The sequence below is a fragment of the Gavialis gangeticus genome, unplaced genomic scaffold, assembly GCF_001723915.1.
Source record: "Gavialis gangeticus isolate Ggan-Ray unplaced genomic scaffold, GavGan_comp1, whole genome shotgun sequence".
Taxonomy (NCBI): domain Eukaryota; kingdom Metazoa; phylum Chordata; order Crocodylia; family Gavialidae; genus Gavialis; species Gavialis gangeticus.
This window is the reverse complement of record NW_017729022.1, coordinates 166,679,814-166,699,574: the sequence shown is the minus strand read 5'-3', so window position 1 is coordinate 166,699,574 and position 19,761 is coordinate 166,679,814. Positions and strand designations below refer to the sequence as shown.

Here is a 19,761-nt window from a genome sequence, read left to right as displayed (position 1 = left end):
CAATAGGAGGAACAGGCAAATACATATATTTACAGTATGAAACTCTCACAAGAAAACACATTCTCTGTGGAAACATCTATATACTTACAATTATATTTTCTGTTATACAGATGATTTGCCTTCCCAACTTTGGTAGTCTTTGCCTTTAAACTTAGTCTGAGAGCAACATTTTATACTGTAGTATATTTTCTTTACATATTTTTTCTTTACATTATCATTACACACTTGATGATATTACAGTCAGATACATAAGAGTTTAGTGACTTATGTAGACTTTGGTCAGCCAGTAGAGGCCACTCACAGCTTGCTACTGAAGCTGGACACCAAATTGAAAAAGTCTTTTTACCCACTTTTGGTAAACTTACACAGTCATAATTGTAATCCGAGTCTCTTCCTCCAAACACACATTAAAATAGCTACTTATATGCAAGAGTTGAGCTGTTCATGTGTTGAATGTTTGTAAGATTGAACGGTGAACACATTTATTACATATTTTTCTCTTTCCTTTTAATAGATCATTCAGCAACAGGGGAAAATTCTTTTGCTTTTTGACAGTACATTTCAGCTGGACTAAAATATATATCTTTTAATACCTAATGGGGATCGAAAGAGTGCATGAGGGCACCCAGTCATGAGGGCATTCTTGGGAAGGAGGTGGTATGGTACTGGGTTCTCATCCTTGCTCCCTGGACTGCAGTTTGCATTAGTTATTGGATGAAATACAAAACTGTGTTGTAAGCAGGGACTGCAACCCAGGACTGCCCACTCCCCTGGGAGTGTCTTCATAATTGGGCTCCAGAGCCATAGAGTCTTACACTGTCTTGCCCCTATGTACATTGCATTCTTAGCTACATAGGGACACAATCTGAAGAGGAGAAATGGAGCATACTCCAGCCCTAACCTACCCTATAACCTACTGGTTAGGGCACTCAACTGGGGTTTGGGAGACGTACTTCTGAACGTTATCATGCCGGCGTGGCGTAGGAGGGTGCCTAAAACTCACATCTCCCAGTTCCTGGATGAGTGCTCTAATCTGCTATATTACATTAGGGTAGAAGGCACTTTTTTGCCTCTACCCCAGTTTATTAAAGACAAAAATGGGCCAGTCATCTATGCCAAAAGGGACAACTTAGGGCATATTTATACATGCTGCAGGGGGGAGGGGGTATTTTAATTAGAGCAACTCTCAGGAGCTGCTGTAATTAAAATACCTGCAGCATCTCGTTTATTCAGTGCCCCATGCTTCAAAATGGTGGCAGGGAGCTTTAACTAAAGCTCGTTAGATGAGCTTTAGTTAGTGTCCCCACTGCCATTTTGAAACATGGGGTCACTAATTAGAATGCACCACTAGACTGCATTAATCTGGAGTCTGCTGCGCAGATTGATCGAGTCTGATCCAATGCATTCTATTTAGAACGTCAGAGCAGGCATGGGGTACATGTATAGGTGCCACATCTCTCTGGAATCTCAGGCTGATACCTTATCCTGTGCACCTTCTTTCTTCTAGATATTCGGATGCATGTCACTAGTAAGTGTGAATTTATGGGAGAAAAGAAATCCCTTATTCTAACGCAATGATTACTTTACTAAATATTAATAGTGAAATCCTGGCTGCTGAAGTCCATACCAAAACTCCCATTGACTTCCATAAGGCTAAGACTCAACCTGTAAATGGTTTCTGACTTCTAAGTGAACTGATGAAATTGCACAATAGGTTTTTTTTTTTTACTTGTGCATTGTCCATCTGCAATTAAGAACTCACTTTTTAAACCATAAGGAGTCTAATTCATTTTGTATGTTTTTTATTAAAATTTTCATCATGTTAAAGATGAGATCAGCAGCACAACAAGTTTTTTAAAATGGCTGATGGCACAAAAAAATTACCTGCATCAGATCAAGTATTAAATTAAGACACTTTGCTATTATAGAGCACCTTGGGGAACTTGTGCTCCTTGAGGGTTATTTCTTCATGTGGTGTCAGAGCTGTTAGCCAGAAAGAAGAGAGAAGCAAGCAGTATGGAGCTGCCGGCTTGCTGGGCCTGATCTGCAGGGGGAGGGGGGTGCAGAATGGAGCTTCCTTGCCTTGTGGGTTCCACCCCACAGATACTCTGGCAGGGGTACTGGGGGAGCCTAGCTGGGCCCGCAAAGTGCAGGAGCTCTATTGCACTGTACTTTCCCTCCTTCCCTTCCCCCCCACCCCCACTCTGGCCATGTCTCTTGAGAGCAGCTTCCAGCTGCTTTACCTGATCTGAGGTGGGATTGGAGGGGTGTAGAACACAGCCCCCTCAGTTCATGGGCCCAGCCCAGCTCCTCCCCATACTCCTGCCAGGGTAGCTGGGGTAGCCCATAAGGCTAGGGGGGCTTTGTTCCATCCCCCCCATCCAACTCAGGCCAGGCAAAGCCCAGCTAGCAGCTCCATTCTGCTCACTTCCCCCTCCCCCTATTGACAACCGTGGAATGGGGGGGGCGGGGTAGAGAGGGAGGTATGGTGGGGTTGGAGAGGGGTAATTCAGTGGCCTCTTTAGAGGCTGCCGGAGCACCACTGCCTGCTGGCCAGGAAGGTCAGTGCAGGCAGGCTTGATCCCCAGCTCCCCAGCCCAACAGGGGAATGACTTGTGGGTGCTGAGCACACATTAATTTTTTTCCGTGGGTGCTTGAGCCCCAGAGCACCCATGGAGTCAGCATCTATGACTGTACAGCCATAACTTAACATGTGCATGGCTGCAGAGCACTTTTGAGCTGGCAAATTGCATGAAAAATTAACCCTGGTTAAATCAGGTATTACATTATTACATGAACCCTTCACAACTAGGATATCCAGACTGGAATAAGCTCCCTTCAGAGGTGGTACAATCACCTACCCAGGAAATCTTCAAAAGGAGACTGGACAGTCATCTTGCTGGGGTCACGTGACCCCAGTTGTCTCTTCTGCTTAGTGCAGGGGGGCTGGAGCCGATGATCTTCCGAGGTCCCTTCCAGCCTTACAATCTTTGAATCTGTGAAGGTGCTTAAAAGCAGAGCACCTTGGGGAACTTGGGTTCCCTCCAGGGTTAACTTTTTGCATGAGGGGTCTGGGCACATGCCCAGCCCCACCACCTGGGCTGTCAGGGGAAAAGAGAGGGAGCTGCTGGCTGCTGAATGGCCAGAGCTGGGGCCCAGGCAGGCTGGCTCCAGTTCCTCCTCCATTTGTTGAGTTGTGGGGAAGTGGGGGCACTCTAACTCTAACACTTTATGTAAAACGCCATGAAGTAGAGTGGAGGCCTGAATGTCTGTAGGCAGCCTAAGAGTCTTACTAGTGTGACGCTTTAACAGGAGGTGGTTTCCTGTGGGAAACACGGCTTCCCTGGTTTCCATTTTCAGCTAAGAATCTTAGCTTTGAGAAGCTGAGGGGGCACTTGGCATGAGTTAACAAGCTTTAACATGCAGACACTCACATTTTTAAGTGCCTCTAGTATGGTCTGAGTATAATGTGTCATTTCAACCTCATTTGTTCAGTAGTACAAAATAATTTCCTTAATCAGCATTTTCACACTTTCACTCCTTTCCACAGCTGTGTAATGAGTATTCGGTTCCTTTCCTTCAGATAGGGAAGGCAGTGCTAATCTGACCTCTTCTTGTACATAAGTAGCAGAAACCAAAAAATGTCCTGTGCAAAAATCAGGTAAAATAGAGCTCATGCTGTTCTCAATATCATTGCTTTAGAATTGAAATATTTTAGTTGTTTTTGTGGAATGCTTAGACATTACCAGTGGGCCTTTTTCTAGTCTCTTATGTACAAACATTAAATTTGTTTGCTTAATTTTTCAAATAAGAACCATGTACAAAGGGAAAAGGTTATTTTGATCAATTGTCTGAACTGAAACTTGAAAAAAAAACTCTACAAGTCAAGAGGGGTTTCAGTTTTGCATCTATTTTGATACTTTACTCCAGTGAAGAAAGGAATTACAATAATGTTGTTTATCGTTTTACCCATAGCATGTTCTTGTTAAAAGACAAACAAAGCAGCAGACCCTCTATGGAGATGTTTGTTTGCTCTGGAGTTAAAGTCCATGTCTTTAGACCTGTGTTTCTTGAGCTGATTTTCTTCATACTTTATCACTTACATTTTGCTGGCACAGTGGTTGGACATGTTGGGGCCTTGCATAGAATTTTCTGTTTTAAAATTAACTTCCAAGTTGCACAGCATAGCAAGTAGCAGCATACTTGTGATTCTCAACAAACTGGCAAGGAGTCATTGGCAGAGTTATTACACTATGGAAACAAAAAGCCTTATGAGATCAAGGTTTTAACTTATCAAGCATCACTGAGGCAGAACAGTGGGCTGTACAATAGAGTGACCCTTCTTTTCAGTGGCTCTTCACTATGGGCACTGGATCAAGAGCATTTGGAAGGGTGGAGGAGAACGTAATAGAAAAATCTTGATAGCTACAGATCAAAGTTTATGTTTGTTTGCCTCTTGAAAGTTTCTTCTCTGCTTTTCAATTCAGATCTTTCTTTATTGTGATATAACTAATACAATATTATGACTGGATAATAATTAAGTGTTTTGGATCAAAGAGGAAAAAAGAGGAAGTAAGAATGCAGTGGGGAGATTGCCTAATTCTGTATTAGGGTGCTTCCTATGCTAATTTAATCCAAAAAAACCCAGTGAAGTTAGATGCAAAGGCAGCTGTTCTCCTGTCCTTCTAGTGGGGATGGGAATAAAATCACTGATAATAAATGGGTGATAAAAATAATAAGAAATTACTTTTAACAGGGGTAATAAACTTTAAAGAATAGATGTTTTATTTCTTCCCTTGATATCATTTGACTGAATTTCCTATAAATTGGTAATTACAAACCTTGTGAATTATAGAAGCACCAGTGTGATACTATAGTTAAGATTGTATCAATTTACATTAAACACTCCTGTTTTTGGACTTTGTCACCTTAATCATAGAATTTGGTTTTGGGCCATAGCTTGGTACATAGCATCTTAGTTTGAAAACAGTTTTGCAATTACTTTATGCCTTTCAATGTTTTGCTTATCAGTTTGTTTAAATCTCTTGGCATCTGCGAACTTTCAATAATTTTTGTATTGGAAGGATTTTTAAATACTTATGGAATTAAAAATCACTCTACTTACTAAAATGAACTTTTGCATCCTGTTAGTCTGTAATATAAATGTATGAGAGACAGGTTATAAGGGAAAAAATAAGGTCTTCTATTTTAAAAAGTAGCTAAAGTATCTCTAATAAGGTTCTTCAGTAAAAATTTCATCATATCTTAAGACATGTTCACTGTATTAACATGATAAACTAATTCGCTATGGTAAGTTTTTCAGTCACTGAAGTGGCTGATTTAAATAATTTCTTGAAATATAATTCTCTTGCAAAGATTACCATATTTTATAGCTGATCTCTTGAAAGAGTTAATCTGTAAAGGTTTTTTTGTTATTGTTCTTTTTCACCGCACATAGAATTTTAAAATATTTTTTCCAGTAATATTAAGATATATCTGCATCCAGCATAGGTTCCATGCTTTATACAGCAACAAAAAACAATTTTGAGTTCCATCACTGACCTCACTTGAAATATCCAGAAACTGGACTATATACATCATGTACACCACAGATGAAAATTGAGTAGTAATACTACCCACTATTTAGTATGGGTTTATTTCATGGTTCATTGGGGAGAAAAATTCTATACGACCATACTTGCAATCCTAATACATAGGAATATGTTGGGGGGGGTATGCATACAAGTATGTCAGTAGCATTAGGAGGATCAGGGAAAGTGTGGGCCCCTTACTGAATGGGGGGCCAACCTTGTGACAGAGGATGCAGAAAGGGCTGAACAGGCAAGGTCAGCTCCCAGGCTACTGCACGGGGCAGCACAGTTAGGGGAGGAGGTGAGCAGCCAACAGTGGCAGAAAAACAGGTTATGAACTATTTCGAAAGGCTGAACATATACAAGTCCATGGGGCCAGATGGATTACACCTGAGGGTGCTGATGGAGTTGGCTATGATTACAGACCACTAGCCATCATCTTTGAAAACCCATGGTGATTAGGAGAGGTCCCGGATGATTGGAAAAGGGCAGACATAGTGCCCACGTTTAAGAAAGGGAAAAAGGAGGATACAGGGAATTACAGACCAGTTAGCTTCACCTCAGTCACTGAAAAAAATCATGGAGCAGATTCTCAAGGAATCCATCTTGAAGCACTTGGAGAAGAAAGTGATTAGAACTGTAGGCCAGTCAGTTTTACCTCTGTCCTGGGCAAGCTTTTTGAGAGAGTTATCCTGGCGCATGTCCGTGAGGGGCCAGCAGGGGAGATTATGCTTAGAGGCAACCAACATGGGTTCATTAGAGGCAGGTCCTGTCAGACCAACCTGGTGGCCTTCTACGACCAGGTCACCAAATCCTTAGATGCAGGGGTAGCAGTGGACATAGTGAACATAGTCTTTCTGGACTTTAGGGAGGCCTTCGACACTGTCTCTCACCCCATTGTCATTAAAAAACTAGGGGACTGGGGTGTCGTCACCTACACAGTCAGTTGGGTTACTAGTTGGCTGAAGGGCCGCACCCTAGTGAGTGGTGGTGGACAGGTCATTTTCAACCTGGAGAGATGTGGGTAATGGGGTTCCGCAGGGCTCGGTCTGCAATGGGGGTCAGCAGGGCAAGCCCTACGAGGAGAGGTTAAGGGACCTGAACCTGTTCAGCCTCCACAAGAGAAGGCTGAGGGGGATCTAGTGGCTGTTTACAAACTGGTCAGGGGGGACCAGGAGGCATTGGGGGAGTCCCAGTTCCCCCGAGCACTACCGGGAGCGACTAGAAATAAGTCACAAACTGGCAGAGGGTAAATTCAGACTAGACATCAGGAGGCGCTACTTCACTATCAGGGCAGCTAGGATCTGGAACCAACTTCCAGGAAAAGTGGTACTGGTTCCTACCCTGAGGGTCTTTAAAAGGAGGCTGGATGAACGCCTTGACGTGGCTGTTTGACCCCAGTACTCTTTCCTGCGGTGGCAGAGGGTCAGACTTGATGATCTGCTCAGGTCCCTTCCGACCCTACCAACTATAAGAAACAGTCGGCATGGATTCATCAAGGCCTGACCAGCCTGATTGCCTTTTATAATAAGATGACTGACTTTGTGAACGTGGGGAGACCTGTCAGTGTGCTATACCTTGGTTTTAGCTAGAATTTTGATACAGTCTCCCACAAGATTCTCCAAGGCAAGCTAAGGAAGTATGGGCTGGAAGAATAGACTGTAAGGTGGATAGAAAACTGGCTGGAGCATCAGGCTTAGAGAGTAATATGTGGGGCTGGCGCTGCCCAGCCAGGGCAGGTTGGGGTGTGGGATGGAGCCACGGCTCATCTTGGGAGTGTGGGGGGGCATCTTCTGCTGCTATGTGCACCCCAGGACAGCATAGGTGGGGCATGTGCCCCCAGATCTGAGCAGAGCAGGCTGCAGCTGCAGGCTGAGGCCAGAGCTGCACTGGGCAGGTGGCTACAGCAAAATATGGGGTGGCTGAAGCCAACCCCAAGCACAGCCCCAAACCCACAGCCAGGGCCAACCTTAAGGGGCACGAATTGGGGTGACTGCCCCAGGCCCCATGCTTTAGGGGGCCCCATGGAGTCGGGTAGAGCGGCCATGGCAACTCAGTGCCACGTTGAGCAACTCAGCTTCATGGCAACTCAGCTTCACGTCCGACCACTTGGCCTGCCACTGAATCCACTGCCGGCTTCTTCGCATCTGGGACATGCAGGGGTGGGGCCCCACACAGACTGATTTGCCCCAGCCCCTGCACCCTGCTTGGATCATCTCTGCGTGCAGCTGCCACCCACCCCACACAGATCTGGGGGGCATATGCCACCCCATGCCCTCCTGAGGTGCATGCAGCGGTGGGAGCCATCCCCCCATGCCCTCCAGATAAGCTGCAGCTCCATCCTGCACCCTGCCCCGCCCCTGCTGGGCAGCCCCAGCCCCACTCCTCCCTCACCACAGGGACCTTTATCTCCCCCCCCCACGTCTCTTCCTCCCCTTCTACCACAACAGACGTACCAGCTGTGTCAGAAATTGGATCAATATTGGCCGATATGCCTCCTTAAAAATCAGCTATCGGTATTGGCCCCTAAAATCTCTGTCAGTGCACCCCTAGATTATGCCCCTCTATTCAGCACTGGTGAGGCCCCATCTGGAGTACTATATTCAGTTTTGGGTCCCACAGTATACAGAAGGGATGTGGACAAATTGAAGAGAGTCCAGTGGAGGGCAATGAAAATGGTGATGGGCCTGGGGGACATGACTTATGAGAAGATCTATGAGAGGCTGAGGGGACTGGGCTTATTTAGTCTAGAGAAGTGGAGATTGAGAGGGGACTTAATAGCAGTTTTCAGCTACCTAAAGTGGGTTTCAAAAGAAGATGGAGTTAGACTGTTCTCAGTGGTGACAGATAACAGAACAAGGAGCAACAGTCTCAAGTTGCAGCAAATGAAGTTTAGGTTAGATACTAGAAAGAATTTTCTCACTAGGCTGGTAGTAAAACATTGGAACAGGTTACCCAGAGAGGTGGTGGAATCTCTGTCCTTGGACGTTTTTAAGACCCAGCTAGATAAAGCTTTGGCTGGGATGATCTAGTTGGGGATGGTCCTGCTTTGAGCAGGGTATTGGATTAGATGACCTCCTGAGGTCCCTTCCAACCATAATTTTCTATGATTCTATGATCCTTATCTCCTTCCCTGCCCTGTCAAACTATTTCAGAGAGCCTAAAATTGCCAAATGAAGCGCTCAAAAGTTAAGAAATGCCAGATCTCAAAGTTACTTCCATCTGCTCCATGCTACAGCCTTTAGCTCCGTGCCATTTATGATCTGCAAAGAGTACTGGAGCCACTGAAGAAGCTGCAGAAATTTAGGCAAATAACCCACTGAGGAGCCCTGAGTCAAACAGGGTTCACAGGAGTTGTGATGCATTTCTGATCACTGAGCAGTGATCTTGCATAACTATATGGGATCCATAAGGTTCCATCTAGCATCAGTATCTACCCAGAACCTTCCTAACCACATGCAAGTATTTTCTGATCCTATAGTAAGTATATTCCTTAAGGTGGGTGTCAGTGTTTTTCCTCCAATCTGGGAAGCTCCCTTCTGGGAATCACAGTATAATATTAAGCGTGTTGATTGTCCACCATGAGCTGTTAGCAACCTGTTCCCCATACTGCCTTTCAATAAAAGCTACTTCTATAGCAGAGGAAAATGAAGACTTACATGGTGAATCCATCTTGAACACTATTTCATATGGGCAAGGTTACTCTCAAATCTCATAGAAAAATATTGTGGCCCAGAATTGTGTTTAGAGTTTTATATTAGCCAACTTATTAATCTCTTACAGTTTTCTTCCCCAAAGCTCATTCAGCTCCTGGGAAAGCTAAACTTCATACACTTGATGTAAAAGAGCATTGTTCTATCTTAGCATGCTGAAATCATTCAATAACACACAAGTAAATGGCTGCCTGCCAAAATTTTGGTTTAGCTGATTTGCTTAGGATTGTATAAGGTTGTAACAGAGGCAGCAATAAAAAGAACAGAGTTTTTTCCTGTTCTTGTGGGTGAGAATCCATTCTCTTGTTGTGGTCCCCTACTGTATTACCCATCTCCCAACCTCTGTGATGAATGAGACGGGTCTTCCAGACAACCTCATTCATTAAACAATTTTGATTCATTCCCTAATCCCTGTCTATCCAGTACAATGAGTGGTGCAGGGGCATAGTGGAAACAAATTGCATTTGATCTTGTAATTAAAGACTGTATCAAAATGCATATTCATAAATGGAGCTGACTAAAGCATGTGTAGGTGATTTGCTTGATTTCAGACCTTGATATTCTCTTAGCATATTTCTTAATATAACTTAATGGTTTCTTTTTTAAAAGCTGTATGAAAAACTGAAGTTCCATCCCATGGAACTATATTAGTCCTGTGCGAGTCATCCATGAGATGACTCTCAAAATCAGTGAGATGTCGTGCCTTTAAGTGGCACATCACAGATCTCTTCCAGCTAAGATGACAGAGCAACTTTAACTTGCAACTGTAGTGAGTTATCTTTTGTGAAGGAGATCGACTCGAGGGGTCTGAGACGCACACAGTCAGTAAGATTCATAGGTATATAGCAGAGGCATATTGGGACTTCAGAATCTGTGCTTCCATTCCAGCTTCTGGAAGAGAGTGAATTCTGGTAGTTATAGAACACCTTCCTTCCACCACTCCCAGCCTATCCCTGTTATTTCTCGCACTCCTCCAGTTTGCCTCTGCTTTTCCCTTCCATCCCATTCCTCATTCCTCACTTATATGCATTCAAAGCAGGTTGTTCCCCATTTCACTTCCGTATTACTTAAGTGCCAATAGGGAAGCTATTGAGACCACAGGAGAGGCAATCCTGTTCTCTGTTCCTTTGTACTCAGCATCAGAACAGTGCAATTGCTGGGAAAGTCTTAAGTCTTTGACTAGAGCATATTCAGTAGAGATGGAAGCTTCAAAAAATATAGTTGCAGCTTCCAGCAAACATTTACTGGGCATGTGCAAATAGTAATTTTAAAATTTCTAGTCCATGCTCCAAAGCATGGAGACATAGGATCTTCTCAACCAAATGGTCATCACAACTTGAAATCCATTGGTAAAAAAGTACTGTTTTTCTCTAACCTCATTCCTGGAAGTTGAACTGTTTGCTGAAAAACTCAAAAGAAACAGTTTCAGCTGAAGGCAGATATCTGGTATGGAAATTGCAGTTCTAACAGCAAAAGTCTGGCAACTTTGTAAGTGGGGATCCTGGTTTTCTCTGTTTAAAATCCCAAATTCTCTGATAAAAACCACCAGTTTCTCTGATTTTAAAACCCCAAATCCATGTTTTTTCACAGTTGAAGTGAAACTCCACTAATTTACACACGCGCGCACACACACACACACACACACACGTGCATGGCTAGTATGTAGTAGTTATGAAAATGTAGCGCATCCTATTTTGGTTGGGAAGCACTTAATACGTACATGGGCCAGGTGATCATCTGTATACCTGTGAAACTATCTGCATGGAATGTTTGAAAGCTACTTCTGTGCTTACCATTGTTGGCCTGAAAAGCCATTACTATTTATTTATTACCTCTTGGATTTTATTTCTGAGCATTGGAACTTCAGTGCATAAAAACAGCTCCCACAGTATCTCATAATGGGTAGAAGGGCTAATTAAATGACCAAGCATTCATCTTGCTCATTATGTCCTGCCAAATGACTCTAGAAGGAGACATGGAAGAAGTTGTTGACGTCTTTTTTTAGGGGACTCAGAAGACATTTCTATCTGATGTTGCTAACAAGGACTTCAACATCACATGCTATTTTTTCATTTAGCAAAACAGTGTTACAAACCTAAGAAATTATAATATATATTAAAGTGTTGGCTTCTTATAAAGATCAGTATAGCATACATACTAGTATTTGTGTGTTATGTTTAATTGCATAAATCTCCTCTGAAGTCACCTTTGATATATAGGATACCATCGGTATATTTTCTGATCAGTTGTGACTAAATTGAGAGTATGTTTATATCGAAGTATAAATTACTTATAAATTCTATTTCTTTGTGTTTAGATATTGTTTTATATCTGACAATTTATCAGGTGGTTTTCTTGAAATGTCCATGCTTATTAAATTTTGGATTATGTATTTCGATTGAGCTAGAGACTTAAAAATGTTTCCATAAGTATGGCTGCAGGTAAACAACCAATTTTAGTCCAGAAAATAGCTTTTGCTTCTGTCAACATGTTGTTTATTTTCTCCCCGAGATAAAAAGTTCAGTTTTCTGATATTTGTACCAAGATAAAGTCAGTAAACAAGATTAATATAGTGTGGAAAAGGTTGTCAGCATCCCTGGCAAAGGAAATAAGTTGCCTGTACACAGAACATACTGTAAACTGAATAAAAGTGTCAGGTCCACCATGAGATAATGTGATCATGAACCTCTAACAAAGCATGACATAGGCACAGTCGGCTTTTCTTATAGCCACAGTGTAGAAAATGGATTACTATATTCCTGGGATACCCACTGGAATAGCATGAAAACCTCATTTTGAGATTAATGCAGGATGTAACTCTCTAGAGCCAAGCCACATGTTTACCTATAGTGTTCAAGCTACAGCTTGTTTATTACTATTCTACTCAGGATGTTACATGCAAATTTAAAAGTTTTTTTATTCCAGAGTACATCTTTATGAATTTATATCTGTTGGTCAATCTATAAGATGAATACGCGAAAAGCTCTCTTGAAAGCTTTCACTGAAATTTCTTTATTACTGAATGAATAAGCAAAACTACCTTTGCTCTAGTAAAACCAAGATAATTTCAAATGTCTAGGTCTATGGAAGCTCTCTGTTGCCGACTGCATGGACAGGTTTCCCTCACCAACCACTGGGGTTAGGTTCCTGGAAGTTCCCATGGTTGGCAAAATCATGGTTGGCAAGACAAAAAGCCTTATGGGAAAAAGGCAGGAGGTGGGCTGACGGCCACAGAAAGCCATGGTTACTCAGAACTGTATACCGTGGTAGCCAAAATGGTATATAGAATATTAAGTGTAGATACTCAAAACCATGATTGGCAAAACCATGGTTTGTGAGGGAATACCTGTACTGGGGTGTAGACAGGGGCCACGAACAGGTGTTCATTTCTAGTGGTAGAAATTTCTGGTGCTATAAATGTTTCCAGGAGAGGGAGCAGCACAGGCATTCAGTCTACACCCACCCCCTCCCCTGCCTTCCCAAAGCTGAGTGATCCCAACCTGGGGGAAGTGTGGGAAGCAACAGCTGCTCCATTCTGCCCATTTCTGTAAGGGCAAGTGGAGCAGCAGTGAAAAACTTCCCACATTTTCCCATATAAGGGACACCCATGTCTGGGGAATGGGCTCCACTCCCCTCCCATACACTGCTAAAGAGGGGATTAGAGCAACAAACAAAATCCCCTTCATGTTCCTCAGAGCAGTGGCCAGGAGATGAGTGGAGGGAGCAACAGGCAACACTGTCTCAGACCAGGGCCTCAGTCTGGGAAGCAGTAGGGGGCTTTGCACTAGTACTCCTGTCCCTGCTGGAATGGTCTATGGGAGAGGTGGGGACAGACTCCCCACCCCCTCCGCAGATGTGGATATGCCCTCAGTCTTAGGAAATGTGAACACTAGTTGGGACTACATGGGACTAGTCCAGGATGGGGAAAGGAGCAGTGGGATGATGCCTTGGCTATTTGCCGTCCCCTCCTTCCCTCTCTCCACCGGCAGTCCCTGATCTGGAGAAGCACAGGCAGCAGTATCCCACAGTTTCACCCCACCATGCTTCTCCCTCTTCCCCTCCCACCCGACCAGACTGGGACAGGAATGTTAAGGCATTCATTCTTCTGAGTTTCTCTTGCATGGAAGATCTTCCAGGTTCACACTTGGAAGATATTTGTACCAAGATAAAGTCAGTAAACAAGGTTAATATAGTGTGGAAAAGGGGAGGGTTTATTTTCCCCAGGAGAAATTGACTGAATGCTTGTACACTCGTAGTCTCCATCAGGAGAATAATGGGTGCCTATACATGTGCTCTGACACATTCTGATTAATCTCGATTAATTGAGTCTCCTGGAGTGTTCTAATCAGAACGCTCCAGCATGCTGCAGTGTCTCATGTATTCAGCATCCCATATTTTAATATGGCAGCAGGGGCACTTTAACTAGAGCTCATCGAATGAGCTTTAGTTAAAGCACTCCCACCACTATTTTGAAACATGGGACACTGAATGCACAAGACGCTGTGAGCATTTTAATTAGAACAGCTCCCAAGAGCCACTCTTATTAAAATGTGCCCTTCCTACCCCAGAGCACATGTATAGGCACCTAATGATTCTCTTAGAAATATAATGCCTGTATGTGGCCAGGATTTTCTCAAGGCAGCAGGTTACACATTTTTTGTAACTTCTACTTTCCAAGCAGTAGGTATGGCTACAATTTTTCTGTAGTGAGTTTTGATAGTTGTTCTGAATCATCACTGCCCAGTAAAATGGGCATTGCTGAACTAGATCTTAACATGCTTTGGTTCTCTTTCTGCCTAAAAGTAGGGGAAACTTGCTTTAAAACCACAAACAAACAAACAGTAATTTGTTGCTGTTGAAAATGCAATGAATCATTCTTCTAATGAGTGATGGCCTGTCAAATGTGGATAAACAGAGAACCCTTATGTAAAAATAACCTAAAACCCAGTGGTCCCAGACAATATGTGCATATCAGCTGTTTATCTCTTTGGCTTCCCGGTCTCCTTCAGCATTGACAGCCTGGCTGCCTTAGCCCTATCACTGGTCAGCTGTTGATCCCCTGGGGCTTCAGAGTTTTTTATGAGGACTTGTTGCTCTTTACTCCAATATTTTTAGCATATATGCATCTTCAGCAGGTGATCCCTAACTCCATCCCATATATATGTGATCAAGCAAGTTCTAGCAAACAAATCCTGCGGATGAAGAAGGCTACTTCAGCTGTAGTATGATATAACCCCATAAAGATGTATTTTCCTCATGTTTACCCTGTCCCACATGAAGGAGTATGAAAGAGAATTATATAACTGATTAAAAAGTTAAACATTTTGTTTCTTTTATATTATGGCAAATGATAAGGAATATGATTACAGTTATAAAAGTCAGAATTTTTTGTGTCTTTCATTTTTCATCCTGTGTTATTTTCGTAAGCACTTTGCTCCATCTTGCAGGCTACACCTTAGATTTTCAAAGGAGCCTAAGGCCCTTTTTGAAAATCCCAAATGAGTTTCAATTTTGATATACTGTTTTAAATTAATTAATGGTATTTTCTCTAAATTTAATACCTTGAGCATTCTGGATGAGATTTTCAAAAGCATCTAAGCATCACATTTTCAAAGGTGCCTGTGAATTTGTGTTTTGTGGAATTTTCAAAATCACTTAGCAGATAGACATCTATCTGACTGCTATTGAAATGCAATGAGAATAATTACCTAGATGAAGTCCATAAATACAGTAATGCGCTTATCTGAATCTTTAGCCACCTCAGAACCTTTAAAAATTTGACCCAAAGGTTTCCAAATCTTACAGATCCTTGGTGAGACTATGGCTCCTAAGTACCTGTCACCTTTCAAAAGTAGAATCCTTCTCACTGACACACTTTTGAAAATTTTACCCAAGAGTTAGAAAACAAAAATATTTTTGGTGGTACATATTATACTTGGTATATCTTTTTTTATGCTGGCAAATAAAAAAAAATAGTGTCATTGCTGGAAAATATTGTGTGCATGTAATACCACTCTAACTCAGACCATTTTTCCCCATAGATTACTGCTCCAGGCCCAGGCAGTAACAAAAAAGCGGTGCATTTGTCCCAGGATTCTCATCACCATGAGTGAGTACCAGCAGTGGAAATTGTCATTGTTTTTAATGTGTTTGTATTACCATAGGGCTTGGGCTAGGGACAGAAATTACACACAAACCAGTAGAAGTGATCAGAAGTCAGTTCAAATCTGAAACACAGCAGAAGTTCAGTGCACGTAAACTGCTTTCAAAATGGCCAAAACCAGTTTAAGATGAACCTGGGTGGATGCAGTCTCAGACTTAACTGATTTGGATTAAATTGATTTATTGAACTTCTGTCCCAGATCCCCTCCAGGTTCAAGTTAGCTCACAGTCCCCCAGCATCCCGAGATGTTTTGCACTTCCCCTGCAAAATCCCCTCTTGCAGGATGGCTGAGCTAACCTGGGCCTAAGCTGTCTGCTCCAGCTGAGCTGGGAGCTGTGCTCTAGAGTCCCCCCAGATCTACCCTGTGAAGATTTGAATTGATTCAGCCTTGGGCTTTTTGACTGCCTGTACTTAGCCATCATGTCCAAGATAATTACATTTTTGTAAAGAAGCATACTAGGTTCAGCACTGCCTAAGTGCTTTGCAAAAAGAGAATCAAATACTTTCTGTTGTTTTGTTTTGTATTTCTTTTGGTTTGGGGTTTTTTTGATATAATAAATACCCTGTGGAGACTCATGTCCTCAAAAGATCACAAAACCAAAGACCTGAATTGAGGACATTCTGACAGGGAATATCTTCTGATTCCTTTAGATATTCCAGCATATCATTAATATTTTCTCTATTTTCAGCTCAAAACATGATATATGTTTATAGAGCTCAATCCAACCAATGTGGCAGACTTTCATTTGTTATTTAAATAGGCTGAACTATTCCGACCTTCCCCCAAAATCCACTGCCATATTTAAAGAAGCAGAACCCAATACCAGGCACCTGATTTCCTCTCTTGTTCTTCCCAGTACAGATATTGCCCCTTCCACCCTGGAGAAGGTGTTAGGTCCATATGTAACGCAAACTGCAGGGAAATTGTAAACATGCTGCTGCAATCTCAGACGGGTCTATCATAATTGCTGCTGGTTATGCTGAAGGAAGGCACCATGTTACCTCCTCTCGTATCCCACTTTCTGGACCAATGCCTTGTCTTTGTAAAGGAAAATATTATGAGTGGTGTGAAATGGTGTGGCAGCCTTGAGGTGCAAGTTTATGTTTGCGTGCTGTTTGAGTTACAACTCAAACCCTGGCCTCGACTGGTGAAATGCTAATGTGTTAACATTTACCAGTTAGCTCACAGCAGTTAGATGGCTTTTCAGCTATAATTAAAAACTGCTTATGCTTCAGTAAAAAGGATTGTATTTTGTTTTGGTTAATAGGGTGCATTGTAATATACACAATTTAAGACAAGCAGAATCTTAACATTTATGCATTACTAAATTGAATTAATAGAACATAATTAAATGTAAAGTTAATGAGTGCCTGGTTTTCCTAAGAAGTGAATTTGCAAAGCTAGATGCATTCTTGCATTCCTATCAAAACTGTTACAGACTTTGAGAGTTCCATAAAATATCCCATTAAAATAAAGCATAGCCAAAGGCTGTATTTTCCTGGCAGACAATGAAATGCCCAAAAGCACGCACAAACTGGTCATATGACAGCACGTGCTTTAGTTATATTGTTAAACCCTTCTTTTCTCTTTCTCCCACAGCCATTGGTTTAGCCCTGGGGCTAGGAAGGAACATAGCCAGGTAAGAACCACTTTGATCAAAAAACAGTTTACTTCATATATAAGAAGGAATTTAACTGTCTCTCCTCCAGAGCTCTTGGGTCAGTATTTGAAGTCATGAAAAGCACAGCAGCCTAAATAAGATCATGTTTCCTTTAGTAAGTAAACTTAAGAGATGACCATTTCAACCAGTCTTTTGGTTAATAAGCTGACATGTCACATTATGCTAGATAAGCATCAGAGTTCAATTTCACTACTGACTTCAATGTTTAGAATATTTTATCCTACAACTAGTTTCTCATTAACAGTGGTACCTATGTTTCTCTTTCAACGTGGTTTCTACTTCTATAACATAGGGAATACTTTACTTTTTCATGAAATTAAAAAAATATACAACTATTAGAACTGAGATTTGCCCTTACTATTCACCAGGAAAAGGGGCTAAACCAACATAAAGGGGTCATTAAACTCTGTATCAGGTGAGAAGTTTCCAGCGGCAGGAATTACAGAAGAAAGGCATAATGTTATGTCAGGGACTCCCTTAAAACCTGCTGTGTAGGGCACATTGATATTTGAACAGTAAAGCATTGGTCAGACTTTGTAAAATATAATGGAATTGCAGAAACACACTGGTCACCCAGAATATATTATCCATTGTTTTTATCTTAAAATAAGTTTGTTTTCTAAATATAATAGCTGCTTACAAATACTCAGTAAAAAAAAACCCCAGAGTACATCAGTTATACATTAAGATGCTATAGTAAAGCTCAGTGGGACTTTCCTTAGGTGGCATAAATTGCTGTGACTCAGTTGATTTCACCAAATCTGTACCAATTACATACAAGCTTAAAGTTCTAGCAAGTAGGCTTTAAATATGGAAGCAATAAGTAATATTTTAAAAAACAGATATATTGGGGAAAATCTTCATATTTTAGGATGTTCTAACCTCTTGTAGCTCAGATAAAAAGTCAAAGTAAGAGGTCCTCCTGAGCTTAGTGGTTCATGGGGCTGGACATGGGCAATGGCACAGATGTTCTTACAGCCAGAAGCACACAGGGGAGTAAACTGAAGAACATTTGAACATAAGATTTAATGTTTCTCAAAAATCACTTTACTTCCTCAAGCCTTTCAGAATAACAAAAGAACTAAGCACAGTTTTTAGCTGTAAATTGTGAAAATACTAGGTGTTATTCTATGCTGGCAGAGACTTTCTTAACAAACAGGTAGCTTGCTGTGATTTGCATTTATCTCATGTCATTCTGAAACTTTATTCTTTGTAGAAGAGATGCAGTAAAGAAAAGGAAAAAAATGTGAGCACGCTTGTTTAGTTCAGCTGAAATAAACATAATAAAAGATTCCCATCAGCAAGGCTTCTTGCTGTTTGTCAAAGTTGTTACATTTACTAATTGTAATAAGTGACACTTGCTGAGCACCAGTAAAAATAAAATGAAAAGTATATTTGATATCCTGAAAACTAAGTATCGAAGTATTTGAAAAGTATATTTGATATCTTGATTACTAGGTATCAAATAACTTAGTAATTAATTTAACTTGAAACCTTTCACGTGTTTTGAAGGTCTTGAAATTCAGACTAGCCATACAGGTTTCAATGCTAAGTGATGTACCAGCAGGCACTATGCTGCTGAGCAACCAATAGGCAACCTGGCTGTAGGGTGAACAATGCCTATAACAGCAAATGAATTTGTATTTTCCCCCAAAAAACCAACCATGGTTTGTAGTTCTTTTTTTTAAATTACACCTTTGGGGTCATAAAATAATTATAAAAGATTATACTTCTAGAGATGATCTAGAGATCACGAAATTCATCATTTTTTAGCATGTACTTGCATCATTTTTAGCTTGAATTTTGTAGTCAATTTATTACCATTGCATGGGGAAAAAATGCTGGCAGTCCATAATGGGTCTAATCTTCAGGACCTGTAAAAGAAGGAGGGGAACGTTAATTTTAATATGCACCTGTATTATGAAAGCAACTTACCTTCTGAAAGGTCTAGAGCTATGGAGCACCATATTAAATAATTATAATTGTCGCTGCAATTCTACAATTAATATTTAGTTAAGATGTTTTGAGATTTAAAAAATCATAAAGTATCAAATAGGGCTCCTAGAATAGCAAATAGAGATGGAAGGGACCTTGAAAGGAAATATTAAAAACCTACTGATAAAGGTTTCACAACCTCCTTGGGTAACTTTTTCCACGGCTTAACTATCCTTACACTTAGAAAGATCTTCCTGATTGCTGAACTAAATCTTTCTTGTGGCAATTTTAGCCATTATTTCTTGTTCTGTCCCTAATGCAAAATAGTTTACAACTTTCCTCTTTGCCTGTTTGAAAACCTTATATATACCTGGAGACTCACCTTCTCAAATCCAAACAAACCCAATTTTTTCCAACTTTTCTCATGTTATGTTTTCCAGAAAATTGATTATTTTGTTGTTTTTTGTTGCTGTTCTGTGGACTTTCTCCAGTTCATCCATATCTTTCTTGAAGTGTAGTGCCCCACACCGGACACAGTATCATGTTCCCCCTGAGACCTTACCAGTGCTAGGTATAGTGGAAGGATTACTCCATGTGTCTTACTTACAATATGCTTAGTCATCCACCCCCTATTGCTTTTTTTTCTCAGTAACAATTAGACATTGTTGACTCATGCT

The 19,761-nt window shown here is 41.4% G+C and overlaps 1 protein-coding gene across 1 annotated transcript in view; it reads left to right on the top strand.

The window, feature by feature from the left end:
* The window catches only part of GPATCH2 (G-patch domain containing 2), a 284,090-nt gene that overhangs the window by 181,395 nt on the left and 82,934 nt on the right, over window positions 1-19,761 (top strand). The window contains exons 6-7 of the mRNA XM_019516462.1: window positions 15,346-15,413; window positions 17,068-17,107. Of these exons, the coding sequence (XP_019372007.1) occupies window positions 15,346-15,413; window positions 17,068-17,107 (108 nt within the window). The remainder of the gene's footprint in view (window positions 1-15,345; window positions 15,414-17,067; window positions 17,108-19,761) is intronic.